Source organism: Copadichromis virginalis, linkage group LG6 (assembly GCF_057382275.1).
Source record: "Copadichromis virginalis isolate Kocher_CV1m ecotype Utaka linkage group LG6, C_Virginalis_male_GT1.1, whole genome shotgun sequence".
Taxonomy (NCBI): Eukaryota; Metazoa; Chordata; class Actinopteri; order Cichliformes; family Cichlidae; genus Copadichromis; species Copadichromis virginalis.
The window spans coordinates 31,578,663-31,598,145 of record NC_140623.1 but is presented as its reverse complement, the minus strand read 5'-3'; the positions used below and the strand labels follow the sequence as shown (position 1 = coordinate 31,598,145).

At 39.1% G+C, this 19,483-nt stretch overlaps 1 protein-coding gene across 1 annotated transcript; it reads left to right on the top strand.

Moving 5' to 3' along the window:
- The first annotated feature begins 1,164 nt into the window (after nt 1–1,164).
- On the top strand, nt 1,165–18,954 carry cplx2a (complexin 2a). Its single transcript, XM_085459856.1, has 4 exons — nt 1,165–1,384; nt 2,731–2,814; nt 15,874–16,052; nt 17,295–18,954. The coding sequence occupies exons 2-4, from the start codon at nt 2,784–2,786 to the stop codon at nt 17,484–17,486; spliced, it is 402 nt and encodes a 133-aa protein (XP_085315982.1). The 5' UTR covers nt 1,165–1,384; nt 2,731–2,783; the 3' UTR covers nt 17,487–18,954.
- Nucleotides 18,955–19,483: the final 529 nt, after the last annotated feature.

Genomic DNA, 19,483 nt, shown 5'->3' with positions numbered 1-19,483 from the left:
TGGTAACCACTGTCACCTCACAGTGAGAAAGTTCTTGTTTCAAATTGTATGTTATGTTGTTGTTGTTACCTCCAGGAGCTGCAGCTTCCACAGTCCAAAGACATGCAGTTGGGTTAACTGTTAACCCTAAACTGATTATGGATGAGAAGCAGATAAAATGTTTAAAGTGTATAAGGTCACAAATCAGAATAAGGCACTGTATGAATGCATGTGAAATGTGTCTTAACTCTTTTAGTATGTCTGTGAAGGTTCTCAGTCATCCAGGTCATCGTAGTCAAAGGAGCTTTGACTACATATCTGGGACTCTCCACCATTTGACCTTAGAACTGAAGAAGCTTCTCGGATGAGAGGTGAAACGTCTTCAAGCAACTTAAAGAAGTCCAGACGCTTTTCTCTGCAAGCTCCTTTGACAACTCTTTTAGTAGTCAATAAGATCACCAAAGTGTTATATAAATGCTAGTCTGTAAGTACTGTGACACAGTGTATCGAGGAAATAATATGAGGACTCCTTCAGCATCATGACAGTAAACAACTGATACAAAACATCTGGCTTGACTCACTAAAAACAAAACTTGCAACAGTCTGATCTCAACAATGACGGAAGACGTCATATCTACTCAATAATACCTGTTTAGTATCTCGTCATAGCTTTAGTTATTCATTAATTAGTATTATTATTGTTGTTGTTGTTGTTGTTTATAATGAACTTTGTATAATGTGAATTCATAAATACTAACAAACAAATCTGGAGCATGTTTCTTTTGTGTGTGAACACTGGTCATTTCAATTGAGGTCAGTTTGTATTTATCTATGTATGAATTATTTATGTTAACCATTTCCTGTGCCGTAGTATTTACATTATGATTACGTTCTCTATAAAGAGATAATAAAAATACGAATTTTGAATTGTGAATAATAACGAATCAAGAGCTAATTAGTTAAGAGGTGTGAGAATATCTGAGGTAACGAACCAACGCTGTTATAGCTTACTTCTTGCACGTTGCACCGGGTAATTAAGGCGCTCTTGTTACTTACTGTTACTGTTAGTTTTTAACGTTGTTATAATGAAAAAGAAATGGAGTTTGGAAACTAGATAGACCCTCCAGTTAGCCCGGATTAGATTCATGAGCATCCCTCCTGCCCCCTCCCCCTCCCTCTCCCTCTGCATGTTCTTCCCTCGTCCTGCAGGAATAGTCTTTCCTCCTCCACCGCTGCAGCCCGGCATGTCCGCAAACTGAGAGCGTGAGCGGTGAGACACGGAGAAAGACACAAGCCAGCCTTTAAGACACACGGCTTGTATTTTGCGCCTTCCCTTTGAAGGAGAGAAGATTTTAACACCGCGACGAAGCTTTTAGAAGGGACTTGGACGAGGATCAAAAACAAGGTAAAGGATGTCCCGAGCAACCACTGGGATGTTGACGTGTGGCTTCACTGTACGGGACAGGGTGCGTGATAGGTCCGGGCACTTGGTACAAGATGCCGATGCTTCCGTCCACTGAAAAACAACAACAAAAAATAACAAAGAAACAAAAACACTGGCATGTGTGTAAGTTGTGTCCCCTGAAAAGAGTAGGGGATGCATCGCTCTAAGCTTGTAGAGTAGATAGTACATTCTGTGCACGAACTGTGGCGACATGCTGCAGACAATAATACAGTGTTAACTGCGAGGGTTCATATGGGGGGAAGGAAAAAAGGTGCAGCTAAGGAGACCGATGAAGAGGAAGGAATCCAGGAAATGATTTGAGCATCTGAGCATAAAATCGCTGACGAAAGAGCGATGCCGCAACCGTGCAGCAAGTTCTCAAGTGGATTTTTTTAAAATTCTGCTATAGTGTGTATTGCAATGTCAGTGGGATGGTGCGAATGCTGCAGAACTTTACATGGTTGTTATGTCCTAAAAAGGGACTTAACTCAGGCTTTGAATGCTGTAGAAATGTCTTTGGGACATTATAATCTTTTGAAATGACTACAAAGTATCCACTTGTGAGCCCCTTAGCAGCAGCGTAGAGAATCATAGCTTTTTTCTTTTTAAAGTTTTAAATGAACTGCTGATTTGTTCTGAATACCTACAAATCCAATGTAAATGATTATTATAGGAATAAGACATGCAGGAAAACGCCACAGTTACCAATATACTCACACAAAAGAATCAGACGTACTATAAGAAATCAGCAGAATGCATATTAAAAGCAGTGTGGTCAATCTTTCTAAGACCCATGCAGTGACACAAATTGTGCCTAGGTTTGCTCATCTTTGACCCCGTGTTTGTTTCCCTTTGCTTCTGGGAGTTATCTCCGTGAAGACAAATCGCAGGCAGTCCAGCACTGTCAGCATAAAATGCGCAAGACAGAGCGCAGTTGTAAATTGAGGGCACAGGTGCCTCAACCAAACTCAGGACACAGTGTTATCCTGAAGGGTAACGATGTTTTAACCGCTCGAAGTTTAACTATTCCCTGTTTTATTCACATTTTGAGATGGTTTCTGTACATTTTTAGCGCAGCTAATGGAAATAAAATTCCAGAGAGCTACTAAATATGAAGATATTCTCTTTAGAGTGACTCCTTTACCAAACAGGGATCTCCGTCTGAACATCGTGTTGTGTCCGCATTGTGCCTCGTCATTTCTACCCCCACCCCAAACCCATCCCATCAAACTTGTGTAAGAATCACTGGAGTGAAACAGTGGTGTTCCTACAGTCACAGCTTGTGTATTCTGTCTCCCTGGCTGCAGGTCTGTCCCTGTAACGCGACCACTGAAGGAGGAGAACACAGAACTGCTTCATCATGAATTTTGTAATGAAAGCTGCGCTGGGAGGTGAGTAGACTGCCCGGCGTGAGGTTGATTTAACAGCACTGCAGCGTAAAGGATTTAACAGGATGCTTGGCGGCAGTAGCAGCAGTATACTGGTACTGGCCTCATAGTTATGGAGACACTGGACTGCATCCAACATCAAACTACTCTCTATAGCATCATATTTCCTCTTTGTTTTATGCCAACTGTTTTTTAAAACCTCCAAGGCTGCAACATAACTTGTTTCAATAAATGCATTCTGTTGGCCAGTGCTTCATTATTGTCAAGAACTGCTGAGTGTTTTAACCTTGTCTTTATGGCCAGCATATCAGTCTGGAACCAGGTTAAGGACCGCTGCAGATGAAATAGGACGGCGGCAGCAGCAGTGATAGATCTAGTCATATACCAATAATACGTCTGTCAAGTGAAAAAGCCGCGTATCTCCAAAATGTCACCTTCTGAGGATGGAGGCAGCCTTACTGTAGGTTGATTTTAATGCATGAGGTTTTCACATGGTTTTAATACCCAAGCAGACTCGGCTTTTCAAGTCCAACCAGTGGCACCTTTTGAGGCAAGAGAGATAGAGAAGGGCGGTTTTGCCAAGAATTAATGCTGACTTTTGTCCTTTAAAGCCTTCAGGTATTATCCCTTAGAATATTATCTCAGCTATTATTTGCCCCCTAATTAATCCTCATTATAGCTCTGTAATTCATCCTTCTCGTCAGCTATAGCTTCAAGGTGAAGGGCAGGAAAGTGGTACCAGTAGCTACAATGCAGCGGTTTCACTCATACCTGGTCAGTCGTGCATGATGTTGAGCTGTTGTCCAGGTTACAGAGATGTTAGGCAGTTACAGCTGGAGTTAAAGCATAGCCCCAACTCCTCATTGGGATGCAAAGGATGCAAGCGCTGCCTTGTTCTGCATAGCTCCTGTGCTGTGCAGCTGTGCTGTGAATTCTTAAATCAACTGCACTGCACTGGATGTAGTTTTGCTCTGCATAGGTTGGGCTGCACTCCCCCTGCAGACATTGGGAATAGATTTGACAGTGTGGGTGTTTATCTGTGTACACTGCCAGTGCAGGGGCGGGGTAGTGTGTTATATAGATGTGTGCACCTTATAAAAGATAAATTACAGTGAATGCAAAGGCCTGTCTGCGTGAACAGATCCTTGTTGTATATGTGAGAGAAAGGTGAGAGAGTAAGGATGCAGAGAGAAAGTTTGACGATTATCAGGATGGGTGTCATATTTAATATTTAATAATTATTCCTTCTGGGATGCATTGCTGTTAATGCCTTTGTATGTTACACAAGCTGTAGTTCCAGTCTGGACACAGTGACCTCTTTCCACGAAAATGTCCACAAAGTATTGACACTGCAAAACATCATTAAAGCTCCCTAAGGGGGGGTGAAAGGTTAATGAAGGAGGCAAGCCAGTTAGCCAGTTAATCAATGAGCTCAGCTATCAATCTGATGCTCAGAGCCTGAAAATCAGTAAATCAATATTTGTGAAATATTATTTAATTAATTAAGTTGGATCATTGAGTCTCCTCCGTGCTTTAGCAGTTTGAGCTATACAGTGCTTGTGGTTTCATTCCAACCAGTGACCTTTGTTATGTGTCAAACCCCTCTTTCCCTTCTCGCATTTCCCCGAGGCTTCAGTGACAGCTATGAAATTAAAAAAAGAAAAGAAACAGAATAACATGTTTTATTAATTAGCAATGTCTTACAGTGGATGTCTAATTGAGACTGAAATATGTTCAGTAATACTGGGTGGATTTCTATGACATGAGCGTAACTTAGGTACCGACTCAAGCACCAACATCAGTTCTAAATTTAATCTGTGCAGCACTGTGCTTAATGAGATATCAGGGAAAGTATCAATCAAAATGCTGACCGTGCCATAAATATCACTGTTCCTGATTTCAGTTTTGTCATCCTTTTCAACATTGTCAACTTGTGCAGCAACACACTGCTCCCAGCCCCCCCTGCTATGTGTGGAGCTGTCAAACAATGACTTACAGGCTTAAACATATCCTATTAAATGGTCAGGATGCACAACCTGTAATGTGAAATGGTGTCAATGTAAAACCTCCAACACATATTTAGGCTAGCCTGCCTAGCATGGGATGTGGCATAGCTTGTCAGGCTAGAAATATCCTGGATGTCAAAATGGAGACTTCGACAAAAGCCTGGTCTCCATAGCACTAGACTAGAGGGAACATCTTGTGGTGCTGTTGGGGAAATATGCTTACAAGTAAGGGCGATCGTGGCTCAAGAGTTGGGAGTTCGCCTTGTAATCAGAAGGTTGTCGGTTCGAGCCCCGGCTCGGACAGTCTCGGTCGTTGTGTCCTTGGGCAAGACACTTCACCCGTTGCCTACTGGTGGTGGTCAGAGGGCCCGGTGGCGCCAGTGTCTGGCAGCCTCACCTCTGTCAGTGTGCCCCAGGGTGGCTGTGGCTATAAGCTTGCCATCACCAGTGTGTGGATGACTGGATGTGTAAAGCGCTTTGAGGTCCTTAGGATACAAATACAGGCCATTCACCATGTTGGAAGTTAAAAATGCTTTGAGTAGAACAGTGTTATATAAGAGCCAGTCCATTTACCAGAATGGATCTAGCTGAGGTATCTTGGGGATCTGATTAGAACTCCTCAACAATGTTGTCTCCGAGAGGTTGTGTAGTCATGGGCAACCTTAAGGAGACCCAGAAGCTCTGGCTTGGAAAAGCTTTGGTGTTCCCTCAGAAGAGCTGGAAAAGCTGGCTCGGGAGTGTTGACCTTGTTAGTGTTGACCTCTAAAATCCACACTAGCATGTATACACTGAAAAACTCCTGACAGAAACATTTATATGACCTCCATTTATTCCTGTGACTATTTCTTTTCTCCTTAAGTCAATATTCAGACAACCTTAATGAGACAATTTAAACAATCTGCAGAAAGGTAGCTTGCTGAGAGACAGAAAACAGAATAAATCAAGCAGCATTTCTTCATTTCTACAGCATTCGTCTCCATCCAGTGATGATTTTTTTTTACCTGTTTTTGGATTTGCTATCCTGCCACTGAGTGTTTTGCTGAGTATGTTTGGCGATGTGCGGATGAGAGTCTGTGTGACAGAGGATGCTGCCAGTGCATTAAGTAATCCTCCAAGGCTTCTTTAGTTACAGATACTTGAAAGAAAACAGAGCGATGTTTAACTGTGATGATTCAGCAGGACTAAGATCCAAAGCTTGAAGAGTGCTGGGTAGTTTGCTGCATTTGCCACAATCGACACCGCTGGTCACGCGACTCCCAGACATATTATTTTTCCTCACACAACAACTAAAAAAAAAAAAAATGAAAACCTACCAACGTATTTTTATACTGTTGCTGTGTGCAAGCTGCAGAAAGCTCCTAGATGGGATATACAAACAGTGTAACTGAAAAATTTGTAGGCACCTGCTTGGTGATGCAGACATTTTAAAATACAATGAAACTTCTTTTGTTTTTTATAAATTTCCGTCTTACTGAGAAGCAAAAGAAATGCAAAGAAAAGAACAAGATGTAATGAGATGAAACAAGTATTTTAATCCAACTTAAGGAACTTCTCAGAGTAAAATGGCATGCACGGATGGGCACATACAGATGAGGGGTGCTTACAACCACTTGAACAGGTATGTTTAGGCATGTTTATCTCATTTTAAAAAATTATTAAATTAAATTAAATTATACAGTACCTTGAGCTTCTTGGACTACAGTTTAAAAGCCCACAGCATCCTAAAAATCTCCATTATGGAAACAAAAAATTATGCAGTTAGATTAGATTTTATTATTATGATTCATCCGTGAAGATCTGTTGCTAGTTCTGAGCTATGGTACAGAGTAATGCATCTTAAAATTCCAGATCCACTTTTGTCTCCTTGTTAAGTGATTGCTTCGACCTCTGAATGCTTGGGTGCTGACTTGGCACCTCCTGACTCCTAACTAAAAGTTGAAGTTAGTTTGACAGAATGGGAAGCTGTTAAATGCGCTAGTCATTTAGTCCCAAGGTCTGGAGCTCAAACTCTGAAGGCCTCAGGCAACAGCAGTGACACCATGACTGCTGCATCTGCAGAAAAGTCAGAAGTGCAATCGTCTAGTCAATAGTCACATTTAATTACTCATTTAACGCACGTTAACGCAAGTTTTATATTTTTTCCATTTGTTCAACAATTTCTTCAGCTATGGGAAGGTTAGATGTGCCAAGAAGATTGTCTTTACACAGAAGTTTGCAATGCGTGTACACTAGAGTTTATGTGTTTGTCTGTTGGTGGCACCAAATGTGCAAAACACAGTCATGAAACTTTACAGGTGTGAAGTTCAAGTACACCTGAAGGCCAGCTTTAAAGATCTGTTTAGGGGGACTTTGCAGTAGGACAGTAGACAGCTAATTGAATCGGCACAGTGGAATAATTATTGATATTGATATAATCATATTGATATAATCATCAATATGACACCCAAAGAATAAAAGGCAGGAATTAGAAATTAAATAGAGTGCATGCTTAATATTGAGTATTTTGTTTTATTTGTCAGATGTTGTGAATGATATGGAGACTTGCATGTGAAACCAATGAACAGAAAGCTGACCTTTGTTTGGGTGAAGATCAAAGTCCATGAATGGCAAAAGTCCATGAACAGGTGGTAAAACATAATGTAAGACTGACTAGAAACACAGAGGAGGTTAAACAGATGCTCTCACAAAGGAGAAAAGAACAGTCTGGGCCTATATACTCAAAATGGGAAAAGAGGCAAGGGGAGGTTAAAAAATAAATAAATAAAAGCGCAAGGAACATATGACTTTCAAAGTAACACAGGAGGTAACCAAACAGGAAATCGCCAATAGTGGTGAAAATTTTTACAATAACCCATAGAGAACTCAGGGGGGATAAACAAGGTAAGACTGAAAAATAAAAACAAATAAAAAAGATTTCAAGAACAAAGAAACTAAACACTGAGGCATGACAATTATATGGAAAAACCAGAAGGCCATAGACTAATGAAAACAATGAAAATCAAACTATAACCAAAAGCTGGAGCTAAGAAATCAGACTCAGTCCCAAACTTGAAATGCTTGGTCAAAGACCTGAGACCATAACATGAATAATGTCTCATAATTAAATACACACAGTTCCTTCATCATTAAATTAAAAGATCAGTATGCCAGCATAGCTGAATCGCTCATTTCTGCTGTTGTCTGGAAACCATTAAGGCTAGATACCATCGTCTGACCCATGAGCACCCAGTAATAATTTCTTCACCACATATCTGGTAGTTCCTGCTGCAGTAAAAGACTCCAAGACCACATTTTACCATGATCAAACACGCTTACACACAGACTGCTAACTGTTGGCTAAAAACTACAAAGAATTTACCGCTTCAGCAAATTAGTGTTCTACATATTGTAAACAAAATGGGAACATGCTAGTTTTTCCTGGTAAAAATATGAAACCCCATCGTTTCTCTGCTGTAATAATATTTAGTTATTTACTCTAACACATAAATGCGATCATAAGACATTTTCATTAGTTAAGTCTGACAAAACTGTGTTATTTGAGGTGGAATGAACAGAAGAGACACCTTGAGATTTTGCTTGCTCACCCCATCGCCTCAAAGTAGAGATAATCACATTTAGCAAGCTTCTAATATGATTGGCAAAGGGAGTGAGGCCGTCATTACTTGATTGGTGTGGAGGTCTACAGCTGGCACCCACACATAATTTTCCCATTTTCTTCTTGTGTTAACTCCAAGAAATCAAATCATTTGCAAAAGTGACCTTGAGCTTTTGCTAGAGTGCAAGGTGTGCGTGACTGCATGTCTGTTTGGTACATCCAGATTCAACAACTAAATTATTCCACCGTATAAGGCATGATTAGTGAAAGAGAGAGACGGGGGAGGGGTTCTGAGAAAGGCAAATTCACAGAAAGTATCACTTTTCGAATTCATAGCCTGACGATTGTTACATGCTGCTGCAGCATTTTTATTACTAATACCATTTTTCCTGTGCTGAAATGGCCATGTACCTTCAGAACGAATCTCAAGTCTTGCTTAGAAGACAGCTCATAAGCTCAACTGCTTGTTAACGCAGCTATCTAATCAGCCAATCACATGGCAGCAATTCAGTACGTTCAGGCTTGTGGAAATTTTCAAGACGACCTGCCAAAGTTGAAATCAAGCACCAGAATAAAAAGAAGACTGACAGAACGATAATGAAAGTCTGTGTATTTCAGAAACTGCTGATCTGCTGGGATTTTCCAGCACAACCATCTCTGATTTACAGACAATGGTCTGAAAAAGAAGAGAATATCCAGTGAGTGGTAGAGGAGATGTTAGACTGCTTTAAACTGATAGGAGGGCAACAGTAACTCAAATAACCACCTTAAAACGAAGGAATGCAGGAGAACACACATGTTGAACAGTGAACAAGACGACACCGGCTGCCAGTCCTGACATCTAAAAACAGGAAACTGAGAGTAGAGTTTGCATGGGCTATCCAAAATTAGAAAATTGAAGATTGCTCACCCCATCTTCACTTTAGCTGCAACGGTCAGGCTGCTGTTGGTGTAATGGGGTGGAGATGCTTCCTTGGGACACTTTTGGGAGAGGAATATAAGCTGGCATTAAAGCTGCTACCAATTAGTAGGCAAAAAAAAAAAAAATCAAAATCACAGTTAACATGCTCCCCACCATCTCCTCCACCGTCTCACAAAGCTGTTATTGAGACAATGACTTATATCCCAAAGGCCAAACTTGCTGGAAATCTTTACAGCACACTTGTGAACTTTCTCGCCACACACTGGGCTTAGAGGGGATTTGCCCGAGAACTTTGAGTGGGAAAAGAGAGATAAGTACTGTTTATCTGATTCTGTCAAAAGTTGAAACTCTGTGAGAGTTAGCTAAGGTTAGTCTTCTTTGCCACTTTCCCTCAAGACTTTGGATTTAACAAAGATTTACTGAAGAACTTTCAGAAGGAAGGGATTAAAGAAATGACACTTCTTATTAAGCAGGAAATGCCCAAACATGGAGGAAAGAAATCATAGTATATTAATTAAAAAGAGAGGTGATACAGGAAATGACTTAAAATGTTGTACTTGGATTATCTTGGAATTGTATTTTCGATGTGGTCAGTAGCAAGATTATCTACAATATCCAGTGGCACAGCAGGGCATGTCTATGTCTGTTATGGATAAAGTGGCTGATATTACTGATTTTAATTGAAAAACATAGCTCACCACAGCTTTGTGATAAGAGCAAGCTAAATACATTTACTTTGGTTTAAAAGGGCGTTAATGTATCTGTGGCAAATGGCTTACAAAACAACAGCCAGACTCATTGTTCAGTTTTAAAGCTATCGTCCTTTATTCTATTTGAACAAATATGATCTGAATGCACAAATAGGATTTTGTGAAACCAGACCAAGTTTATTTTGGTTTGATTTAGTGTTGTTAAAATAAGAGCTGAGGGCCCTTTTCACCGTGTTTTCCTAGGGAATTATTTGACAGTGAGGCTCAGCTAGTTGTGAGTCATTGCATTACTGACGGGATTCAGCGGCATTGTTTACACAGCTTCTGCTGGAAATATTCCAGATCTGGGCCATAAGCTGATCTTGAAGTCCATGTTTATCTGGGATTTTCTGACACTGACAGTATCGATTCATGTAAACATTTATTTCAGTTTCCATAGTTTCGCATAGTGCAGTGCCTTTTTCCTGACTAAACCAGTGGTCAAAGAATAGTGGTGTTTATTAGTAATCATTGTCTGGGCTGGTAACATTCAAAATTTTTTAACTTAATACAGCAGGTTCTCTACTAATTGGAAGGTCGGTTGATCCCTAGTTCCTCCAATCTATGTGGTGAAGCATCCTTGGGAAAGATACGGAACCTCGAGTTACCACCAATGCATCCATTTGAGTGTGTGTGTGAATGTTAGATAAAAGTACTATATATCTATAACTGCTAGTCCATTTAACATTTAAATGGCACCTTTTCTCAGCACATATGAAAGCAATACAATGTTTATCATCGTGTGAACATGTGTGCACATTTATCACTTGCATTCAAAGACATATAAAAAGAAATTGCATAACCATGCAAAACCTCATGTTTGACCATATATGTTGACAACTAAGGACTTTAGCTGTAACCTGCCTCTCTTTCACTGTCTGATACAGATGCAGACTTGAAAGGAGCAAGTATAGCATGCCAGATGTTGCTGTGTTGGCTTCTATGTGCTGCTCATCCAATGCTGATGCAGCTAATACCTCACTTTACCTTGTATTTCTTTCCTTCCCTCTGAATTTATTCTCTTTAATAAAGAGATTCTGACTTTCTCTGTCCTTTTCAGTTTAATACAAGTGGCTCATTAATGCTGTTGATAAATTGCTTTAAATGCTGAAAAAAGTGCTGCTATTGCAATGCTTAAAATCTTGGTTGAGAATAAACTCACTGCTGGTTGGGTGTGGATAAGCAGGGAACACAGATATGGAGTGAAACTAACTTGCATGAACATAATTTGTATTGATGGAAAAAGAAATAGAAGAAATTCAGTTTGGATTGTTTTTATTCTCATTGAATGATAGAACTGAAGGAATTTGGAGTATGAACTTTTTCAGCCTCTGCGGTGGGAAAAAGGTCTGAGAACCACTGAGCTTGTTAATAATTGTAGCTTTGCTGCTCTACACTTCCCATACAACACCTGTTCAAACTGTCTTGAGATTACAGTCTTCTTTCCTAGCCCCTGAGCTAGAGCTATTACTAGTTCTCCAGTTGTCAATCCCTTATTTTTGCAAGCCTAGCAAAGTATAAGCGGGTGAAACCAGCCGTAGGTGGTGTAGCTCCAGGGTTAGAAAACTTTTCCTCCCTGTTATAGATTTTATTTTTATGTTTTTTTAACATTAGAACATTAATGTGTTCCATTTCATGCACGAGTTGGAGCTTATTCCGTTGAGTGTACTTTTTTACACAAGCACTGGCACAGTGTGTGTTTGCAACCTGAGCTGTCAGAGTCTTACTGTTGTTTTAAGTCTTCTTCCTTTGTAATAAAGTCTCTGAGAAGCTGTGGAGCCCCAGAGCCTTAGAAATAGCCTTGTAACATTTCTAAGACTGATGTCTTTCAATCGCCCTCTTCCTCATTGTGTCTGGAGAGCTTTAGATTTTGATATTGTGTTCTTCTAGGCGATCTTTCAGCATACTTAAGTGTAGCCACGGCCCTTTAGCTGAGGTCCTGTTTTGAAGCCTTATTGTGAGCTTTTTTACCGTCACCATCCTGTTTAGTTAAATCACGAGTGAGAAGTGGATCTGACTAAGAAAATGAGGACACTCAATACGCTTAAGTTAGCATCTTGTCAGTTAAAGTAGTTCTGTGCTAAATCGTACCCTATTTCCATTTTAGGACTATAAGTTGTAAATTATATGTGCTATAATGTATATAATCTGTTGTATTAAATGTGACTTAAAATAAAAAATGTGACTTTTTAAATGTATTTTTATTGAGGTTATAGATCAAATGAGCTGTAGGGCCTTTATTACAATTAGAATTTTTGCAAAAAAAAATTTATAATTTGGGGGTTAACTAAGAGGGCAAATAAGCCTACTTCTCCATACAAGCTGTAATGATTCAATGTTACGAGTGTTGTCCCGCAGTTTTACTATTAGTCTGTTCTAACAAAGCCCAGATAACCTTTTTTGCTTATGGAAATACAGGCATCCTTTAAAACTTGTGTTTTGTGACTACTCAGGTTGCTTTTTTTTATGCTAAATTCTGTTTGAATATTTGATGCAATTTATTTTGAGATGTGAGCAGAAAAACTGGTGTCATTTGTGTTTTGTTAATTACCCAACACAAAAATGTGTTTTTCGTTTTCTGTCCTTCAGCACCCTTGTGCTCGCCCATTGCCAACTCATCTTTTCTCGTCTTCTGCCTTAGATGTCTTTTATCTCTCTCTACATTTTGCTACAGTTTGTTTTTATTATGCTGATGAATCAGAAAAACTAACAGCACCAGGGGAAGACTGAAGGAGTAGTCAGTCTTGTGCCTTGGTTGCTTGATTTTTCTCGTCCGACGTCCTTGCCCGCCTCTTACCTTTTCAATCCCACTCTTCGTTCTAAGCTCACTCTCTCGTTTACTTCACTGTTTTCTAACACAACTTATTCCTTCATTGAGCACTTTCTCCATATTGCTTCCTTTCCAACTTTCCCTCTCTCTGTGTCACACTGTAACTTCACATGAACTGTTGGATAATCCCACTAACTGGAACACTTCAACAAATTGGACGATTATTTTTGACAGATTCTCTCCTTCTCATCACACTCTTCTTGCTTCCCTTCTTGTTGTGTCAAAATGTTCGAATGTAGACTGCCTTGATATCCTAGATTCCTTATTCTCCAGTTCTTCTTTCCGCCTCTTCGCTACTTATCTCCTCCCGTCTTTGCCAAGATTCTTCAGACCACTGGTTTTTCTCCTAATCTTTTATATCATGATGCTTGATGACTGTTTCTACTGTTTTCTATTGTTCGTGTTTGCAGAAGTCAACATTTTCTGTACTGAAATCAGGAGGTATTATTTTATTAGATGTATAACTCTGACAGGCACAGGAAGCAGATTTGTGCAAAGCATATTCAAAGGCTTATGCCTTGTAGATTAATATACAGAACTGTGTACTCTCTGAAATCTGTCACCATTCTTTCATCCTGTGTCATACTGATTATACTGTTAGTCTCATGAGTACGTCTTTTTTTCCTGTTTGCTTCTGATTGTTGCAGAAACAGCGTATTGCCGTGTCATCTGGCAAATAACTGTATACATCAACAGTGTGCTATGCAAAAACTGTTTGATCCATAGCCTATCTGATATCATCTATGTTCCTCAAATTCCACATTGAGACTTATTAGGACTGCAGCCATTACTGGGGTCACTAACATTTAAACTACTTAGTTAATGCAGAATTCCATTCAGTTCAGTTATATTTACATAGCACTAACTCAGTGTGCTTTATATTGCAAGGTAAGGACTCAACCATCAGGCATTTACCTGGCAGCAACACTCGGCAACAGTGGGACAAAAGAACTCCTTTTCAACATGAAGATTCCCAGCACAACCAAACTCATCAGGGACAGGTTATGGGATGAGGGGAAAGAGAAGAGGGAAAAAAAGGAGAGCATAGAGACACAAGGACAAAACACAAACTGTGGGAGAAAAGACTGCATTTCATGGCGTTTACTAGCTGAAGGAAGTCATTTTCAGTGCATCATGGGTCATCTTCCAGCAGCATAAGGCAGATTAACAAAGGGATAGGTCAGCGTCACCTGCTGTAGCCCTCACTATGTGCTTCTTCAAAAGGAAAAATAGAAAAATTGTAATCCTGCTTTTACGAGTAGAGAGCGTGTCTGTTTCCCAAATACAAGCTGGGAGATGGTTCCATAGGAGAGCGGTCAGATAACCTAAGACTCTGCCTCCTGTTTTACTTTTAAAACTCTAGGAACCACAAGCAAACATGCTGTGTGGGAGCCAAATGCTCTGTTTAAATAATGTGATTCTATGAGGTTTCTATGTTGTTTGACTTTTTTTTAAAACTTTGTATATCAGGAGAAGTTTATTACATTCAATTCAAGATTTTTAGGGGCAAAAACAATAATCCCAGCTTTGTTTTATTTTAGAAGTGAAAGGTTATAGGTCATCCAGACCTTTGTGTCTTTAAGACATCCATTCACGTGAAGTATTCATTTTTCAGCCTTTTTAGATAATAACAGCTGGGTATCATCTGCATAATAGTGAACATGTATCCAGTGTTTTATGATAACATGACTTCAGGGAAGCATGTATAATATAAAATCCATTGCTTTCAGCACAGAGCTCTGTGGACGACTGGAATTTAGAAGGAAAGGGCAAATTCAGCTATGTTTTAATTGCCACCAGTCGTCAATATTTGCTTTTTTTTATTTTTAAAAGGCTTTTAATGATCTCATCTACAAGGAACTTGCAAATGCCTTTCCAGCAATATTAAATAGGGTCCAGCATAAGGTTCTATTTTGCTGCCTTTTTTGGTATACTTTGCTGTCCATTTCATCAAAATGTGTCTCAGTTTTGTATGAGTCAGATGATTGTTGGGACCAGATCATCTGCACTGGTCTTTTAAATAGGCTTTGCCTGATATGTTTTGGTTTCATTTCCCAAAATCAAGCAAAATGGGCCACACTGTGAGTTCTGAATTAATAACCAAGTGTTACCAGCAGAGGGTGAACATCATGGTCAATGCAGACATCCATTTCCCTCTATTTTATTGTGACACGACATGTGAGGGCACCAACTATAAACACATGTTCCCCAAATGGACTGTGAAACAGTATCTGGTTGGAATTAGAATAGAAGAATCAGAGAGCCAACAAAGAGCAATGACAATAAAGCGAAATTATGGGTGCTCCACGGCAACTGTGCAGGACTAAAAAAAATACAAATAGTAAAGACATCAGGAATAATTTCAGTCAGTTGTGGGTAACTGAAGACACTACAGTAGAGTACTTGTTTTTATTGGGTGCCCTTGTAATGCAGTGTTTGCATTCAACAAAGTGGATGGCATGCTAGATTAATAAGAAGAACTGTGGTGTCCAAAGCTAATCATGAGAAAAGGTAAGCCCTTGCTTTTGTGGTGTAGCTGGAAGTACCACATTTTAATTTAAACCATGCTTGTAACTAACTCAGGCAGCAAAGGAGCTGTGCTAAAACAATCTTTGAAATCAGCTTGTAAACATATTAGAGGTGCCATTAATAACTGCTCAGACAGTATCTGTTTAAGAAAATCAAATAGTGAGTGAAAAGGGCCAACAAAAGACCAAAAACGGAAATGTTTTTGCATTTGATGTCAAATAGCATTGGATACTGGCAGATAATAATAGCTCTAAGGTGAAATGCTGAAGGTTGTACCTGTGTTTGTGAAATACATCTGCCTCTATTTCATTCAGTCAGTTTATCTGCTTGTCATCTCGTGTCTCGCAAACTAATTTGACAGCTCAATCTTGAAAGCCTGCTGGAGCAGTTGTTGTGTCTAATGTGTTTCTTTTTTGTTTCGTGTCTCTCAGGAGGCCCTCCTGATGTTGGCAAAATGCTTGGTGGGGAGGAAAAGGAAGAGGACCCTGATGCAGCGAAAAAAGAGGAGGAGAGACAGGAGGCACTGAGGCAGCAGGAGGAGGAGAGGAAGGACAAATATGCCAAGATGGAGGCTGAGAGGGAATCGATGAGACAAGGCATCAGAGATAAGGTATAATGAAAAAAATGGATTTTGCTCTGTGGCTAGCTAAGGTAGTCATAAAGTAAAATTTACAGTTTTCAACCCAACAAACAGAACTATAGTAAGTCAGTCAGTCTTGTAAGGAAAACAACCACCAAAACAAAGACAATAAAGAAACAATTAATGTAGAATTAAATAATGTCATACAATGAGCACTGCTTACTGCGCGAGAGATGCATATGGGCAAAAAACTTGGATTTTTAGAAGCCATTCTCTCTTTTGTTTTTCACGTACCTTCTAAAGGCTTCTCATCTTGGTGGCTTGACAGCACAACTGTTTATTTATATATATATAAAAAACCTGTTTAAAATAGACTACCGTGACATTGTTGTGCTTGCTTTGTGCTATTTTTAAAGCTCTCGTACCCATGAAATAGATCAGTAGATCAGGAAGGAGCTGTAGAGAAGTAAAAAGCTGTTGAAAAATGAGATGAGATTAGATTGATTTAGAAACAGTAATGGTAGCCAGGATACAATTGAAGCTACATATACATTATTAGGCCATTATTTGGACGTTTGTCTTTGTTCCATGATTACACACTGTATTTCTTTTATACAAACTAGTCAGGGCTGTAGAGACGCTGAAACTGCAGTGGCTGCAGTGTAACCACTTCACTGCAGTGTGAAAGGCAGGCAGTCTGTGGGTGGGACAGGTCTGAAGGGAATAGCCCACTGTGAATCAGCGGGTTGAAAAGCAGCACTCCTCCCTTGGTTCGTCACCTCGTCTATACTTCTTAAGTTCTCCCGGAGGAAAACAAAGAGTGAGGAACAGCTCCTAAAGTGCTTGTCACCAAAAGGATACTGTCAGTTTCCTCCACAGCTTCATTCCTTTGTGCCAGATTGTGTGAAAAATGCCCACACTATGTCCATGTCCTTGCTGGAGCATGGCAAAGCTAGCAGTGTCACATGCATAGCTGCTTTATTTTATGATTACCAAATTACTTGACTGACATTTGTCAACCAGAAATGGCATCTTACAAATGTAGTGTGTAGGCGTCTATAAAAATGTGATTCACAAGAAGCACTCACTCTTTAAAAAGCTGGCTGACAGCGCAATAATACTTCTTTTTCCATGATGTTTTGATTGAAACATGTTTTTTTTTTTTAAATGGATGCTTTTTTTTTCTTTGTGTGCTTTTGTCAAATACAAATTTGCAATGTATTTTTTGTCTGAGCTCTTATCAGCAAACTTGTGTTTCTGTTTCAACTCTAGTATGGCTTGAAAAAGCGTGAAGAGGCCGAGGCTGAGGCAGCAGCTGCCCAAGAAGAGTCTGCAGCGGGCAGCTTGACTAGACCTAAGAAGGCTGTGCCAGCTGGCTGTGGTGATGAGGAGGAGGAAGAAAGCATCATGGACACAGTGATGAAATACCTGCCAGGCCCACTGCAAGACATGCTCAAGAAGTAAGCTAGGTAGCTAGCTAACACTATCTAGCTTAGTTCACAGGCTACAGTTACTTTAATTTAGTTTTTCTCATTTTTCAAACACATCTAAACAAATAACATGAAGTTACATTTTGGCAAGGTGTTATGTTGTTTGGCAAGTCAAGGTTTTGTGATGAAGAAATGCACCAACAGTGTGAACTGCAGCCATTGGACTAAGCTAGGCTGGCTTACCGGCCATGTGAACGTTAGTTATGTTAGAAAGCTAACAGCAAGCAGAGGGCAAAGACAAATCTTAGACGATTTATCCTTCTAGTCTGAGAAGTTTTAAACTCCCTTTTCTGTCCCCTGCAAGGGATGCAAAAGCTTTCTTGCACCACTGGAAAATAATACCCTTGTACACCATATTCATTCAGTTTGTACATAAATAAGGCAGTGCATAACAACCCTCCATGTGGGCAAAAAAACAATCAAAAATATTATATATTAAAAATATTATTCTGTATGTCTGTCTTTAAAAGAAAAAAAGTAATAACTTGATAAGCCATATTTTAAAAAGGAACTTTAAAGACTACTCTTGTGTGCTCCTAAAGCTCGTTTTATGTTCAGCCTTGTCTAAAATTAATGTGAAACCTTTTGCACACAATGTTAAAATCTCTGTAAAACCTGTCGTCTACTTTCCCCACACACTCCCACAATGCCCTTCATGTAGTATAGTGTTTAAAATGTTTCCATTCTCACATTCTGTGTCTCTTCACGTCCTGCATGCCATTTGTCTGTAAGAGTTAGTCGTGTGAATATGTGCTCCCATCATCTCGGTCTCCTTTTATCCTCTTTGTTATCATGCAAAAAATAATATGGCAATAACACCTGAGTTTGACTGTGTTTTCATGTCTATATAGCCGTTAATATTATTAGTAATAAAAAGAAATATATATATATATATAAATAAATATGTATGCTTTCAGGAAGTTTAATTTACATGTTTGCAGGGTTTTTATTTTTTTATTTTATTGTTTTGATGAAGAATGACTGCTTGGCTGTTCATATAATAGCCAAAAACCTTAAGCTTTCAGCCATAAAACCAGAATTTACAGTATATATACTATTACCATCAGGATCACTTAAAAGGGAAAGAATAATAACAAAACAGTGTGAATAAAAAAAAAATGTGTTTTTGAATAAGCAGCGTTGAGCCGAGAGTGAATTATAAGACCAGGTTTCGCATTATACAATGATTTGTGAGAAAAAGACCGCCTTCCCTCGATACGCACAGACACACAGTGAATACTGCAGTTTGCCTTCTAATTTAGCTACACAGAAAAAAGCTGGTGTGTTTTCAAAGACGATTTAAAGTGATGCTTGATTCAGTTTCTTATTGTTGGCTTAGATGTGATGATGGTCCAATGAGGTTGCCATGAGCAATAAAGGTTTATCATGTATGTTTCTGCCTGAGATTCAATAAAAACTTAAAACCTTGTTCACACATAAAAGTGTGTCGCTGTCTTATTTGTGATATTCCATATTTAAATCATGATGTAAGTTGCACTTTACAGTCTCAGTATACATGCAGTATTTGTTAGATTGGAACAATTAAGACGTTCTGCACGGTACAATAATAGAATATAAATATGTGTTTGTGTTTGCCATGTTGAATTTCACCAAATTAACAAAAACTAAAGACCTTCCTTCCTGAATTTTATTTCATTTGTTACTTTTGTAATAATAAAATTCCATTTCCATTCCACAATTATCAGGGATTCTAACATCTAGCCCTTTTACTGAATCAGTCTCATTTTTATTTTTTATCACGATTAACTAAAATCGTTTTAGTTTAGTCCAGTTAACTCTAATAACCTTGTACTGAAACAAATGATGCATAAAACTGTAATTTTTCCCTCCAATGAAATTAAAATAATTTTTTTTTTCCAGATCATTCTTACAACCTCCCTGGAATGACAATGAGAACCTGTAATTTTTCATAAATATGACATGTGGATTTTTTTCCTTGTTGCTGTATAA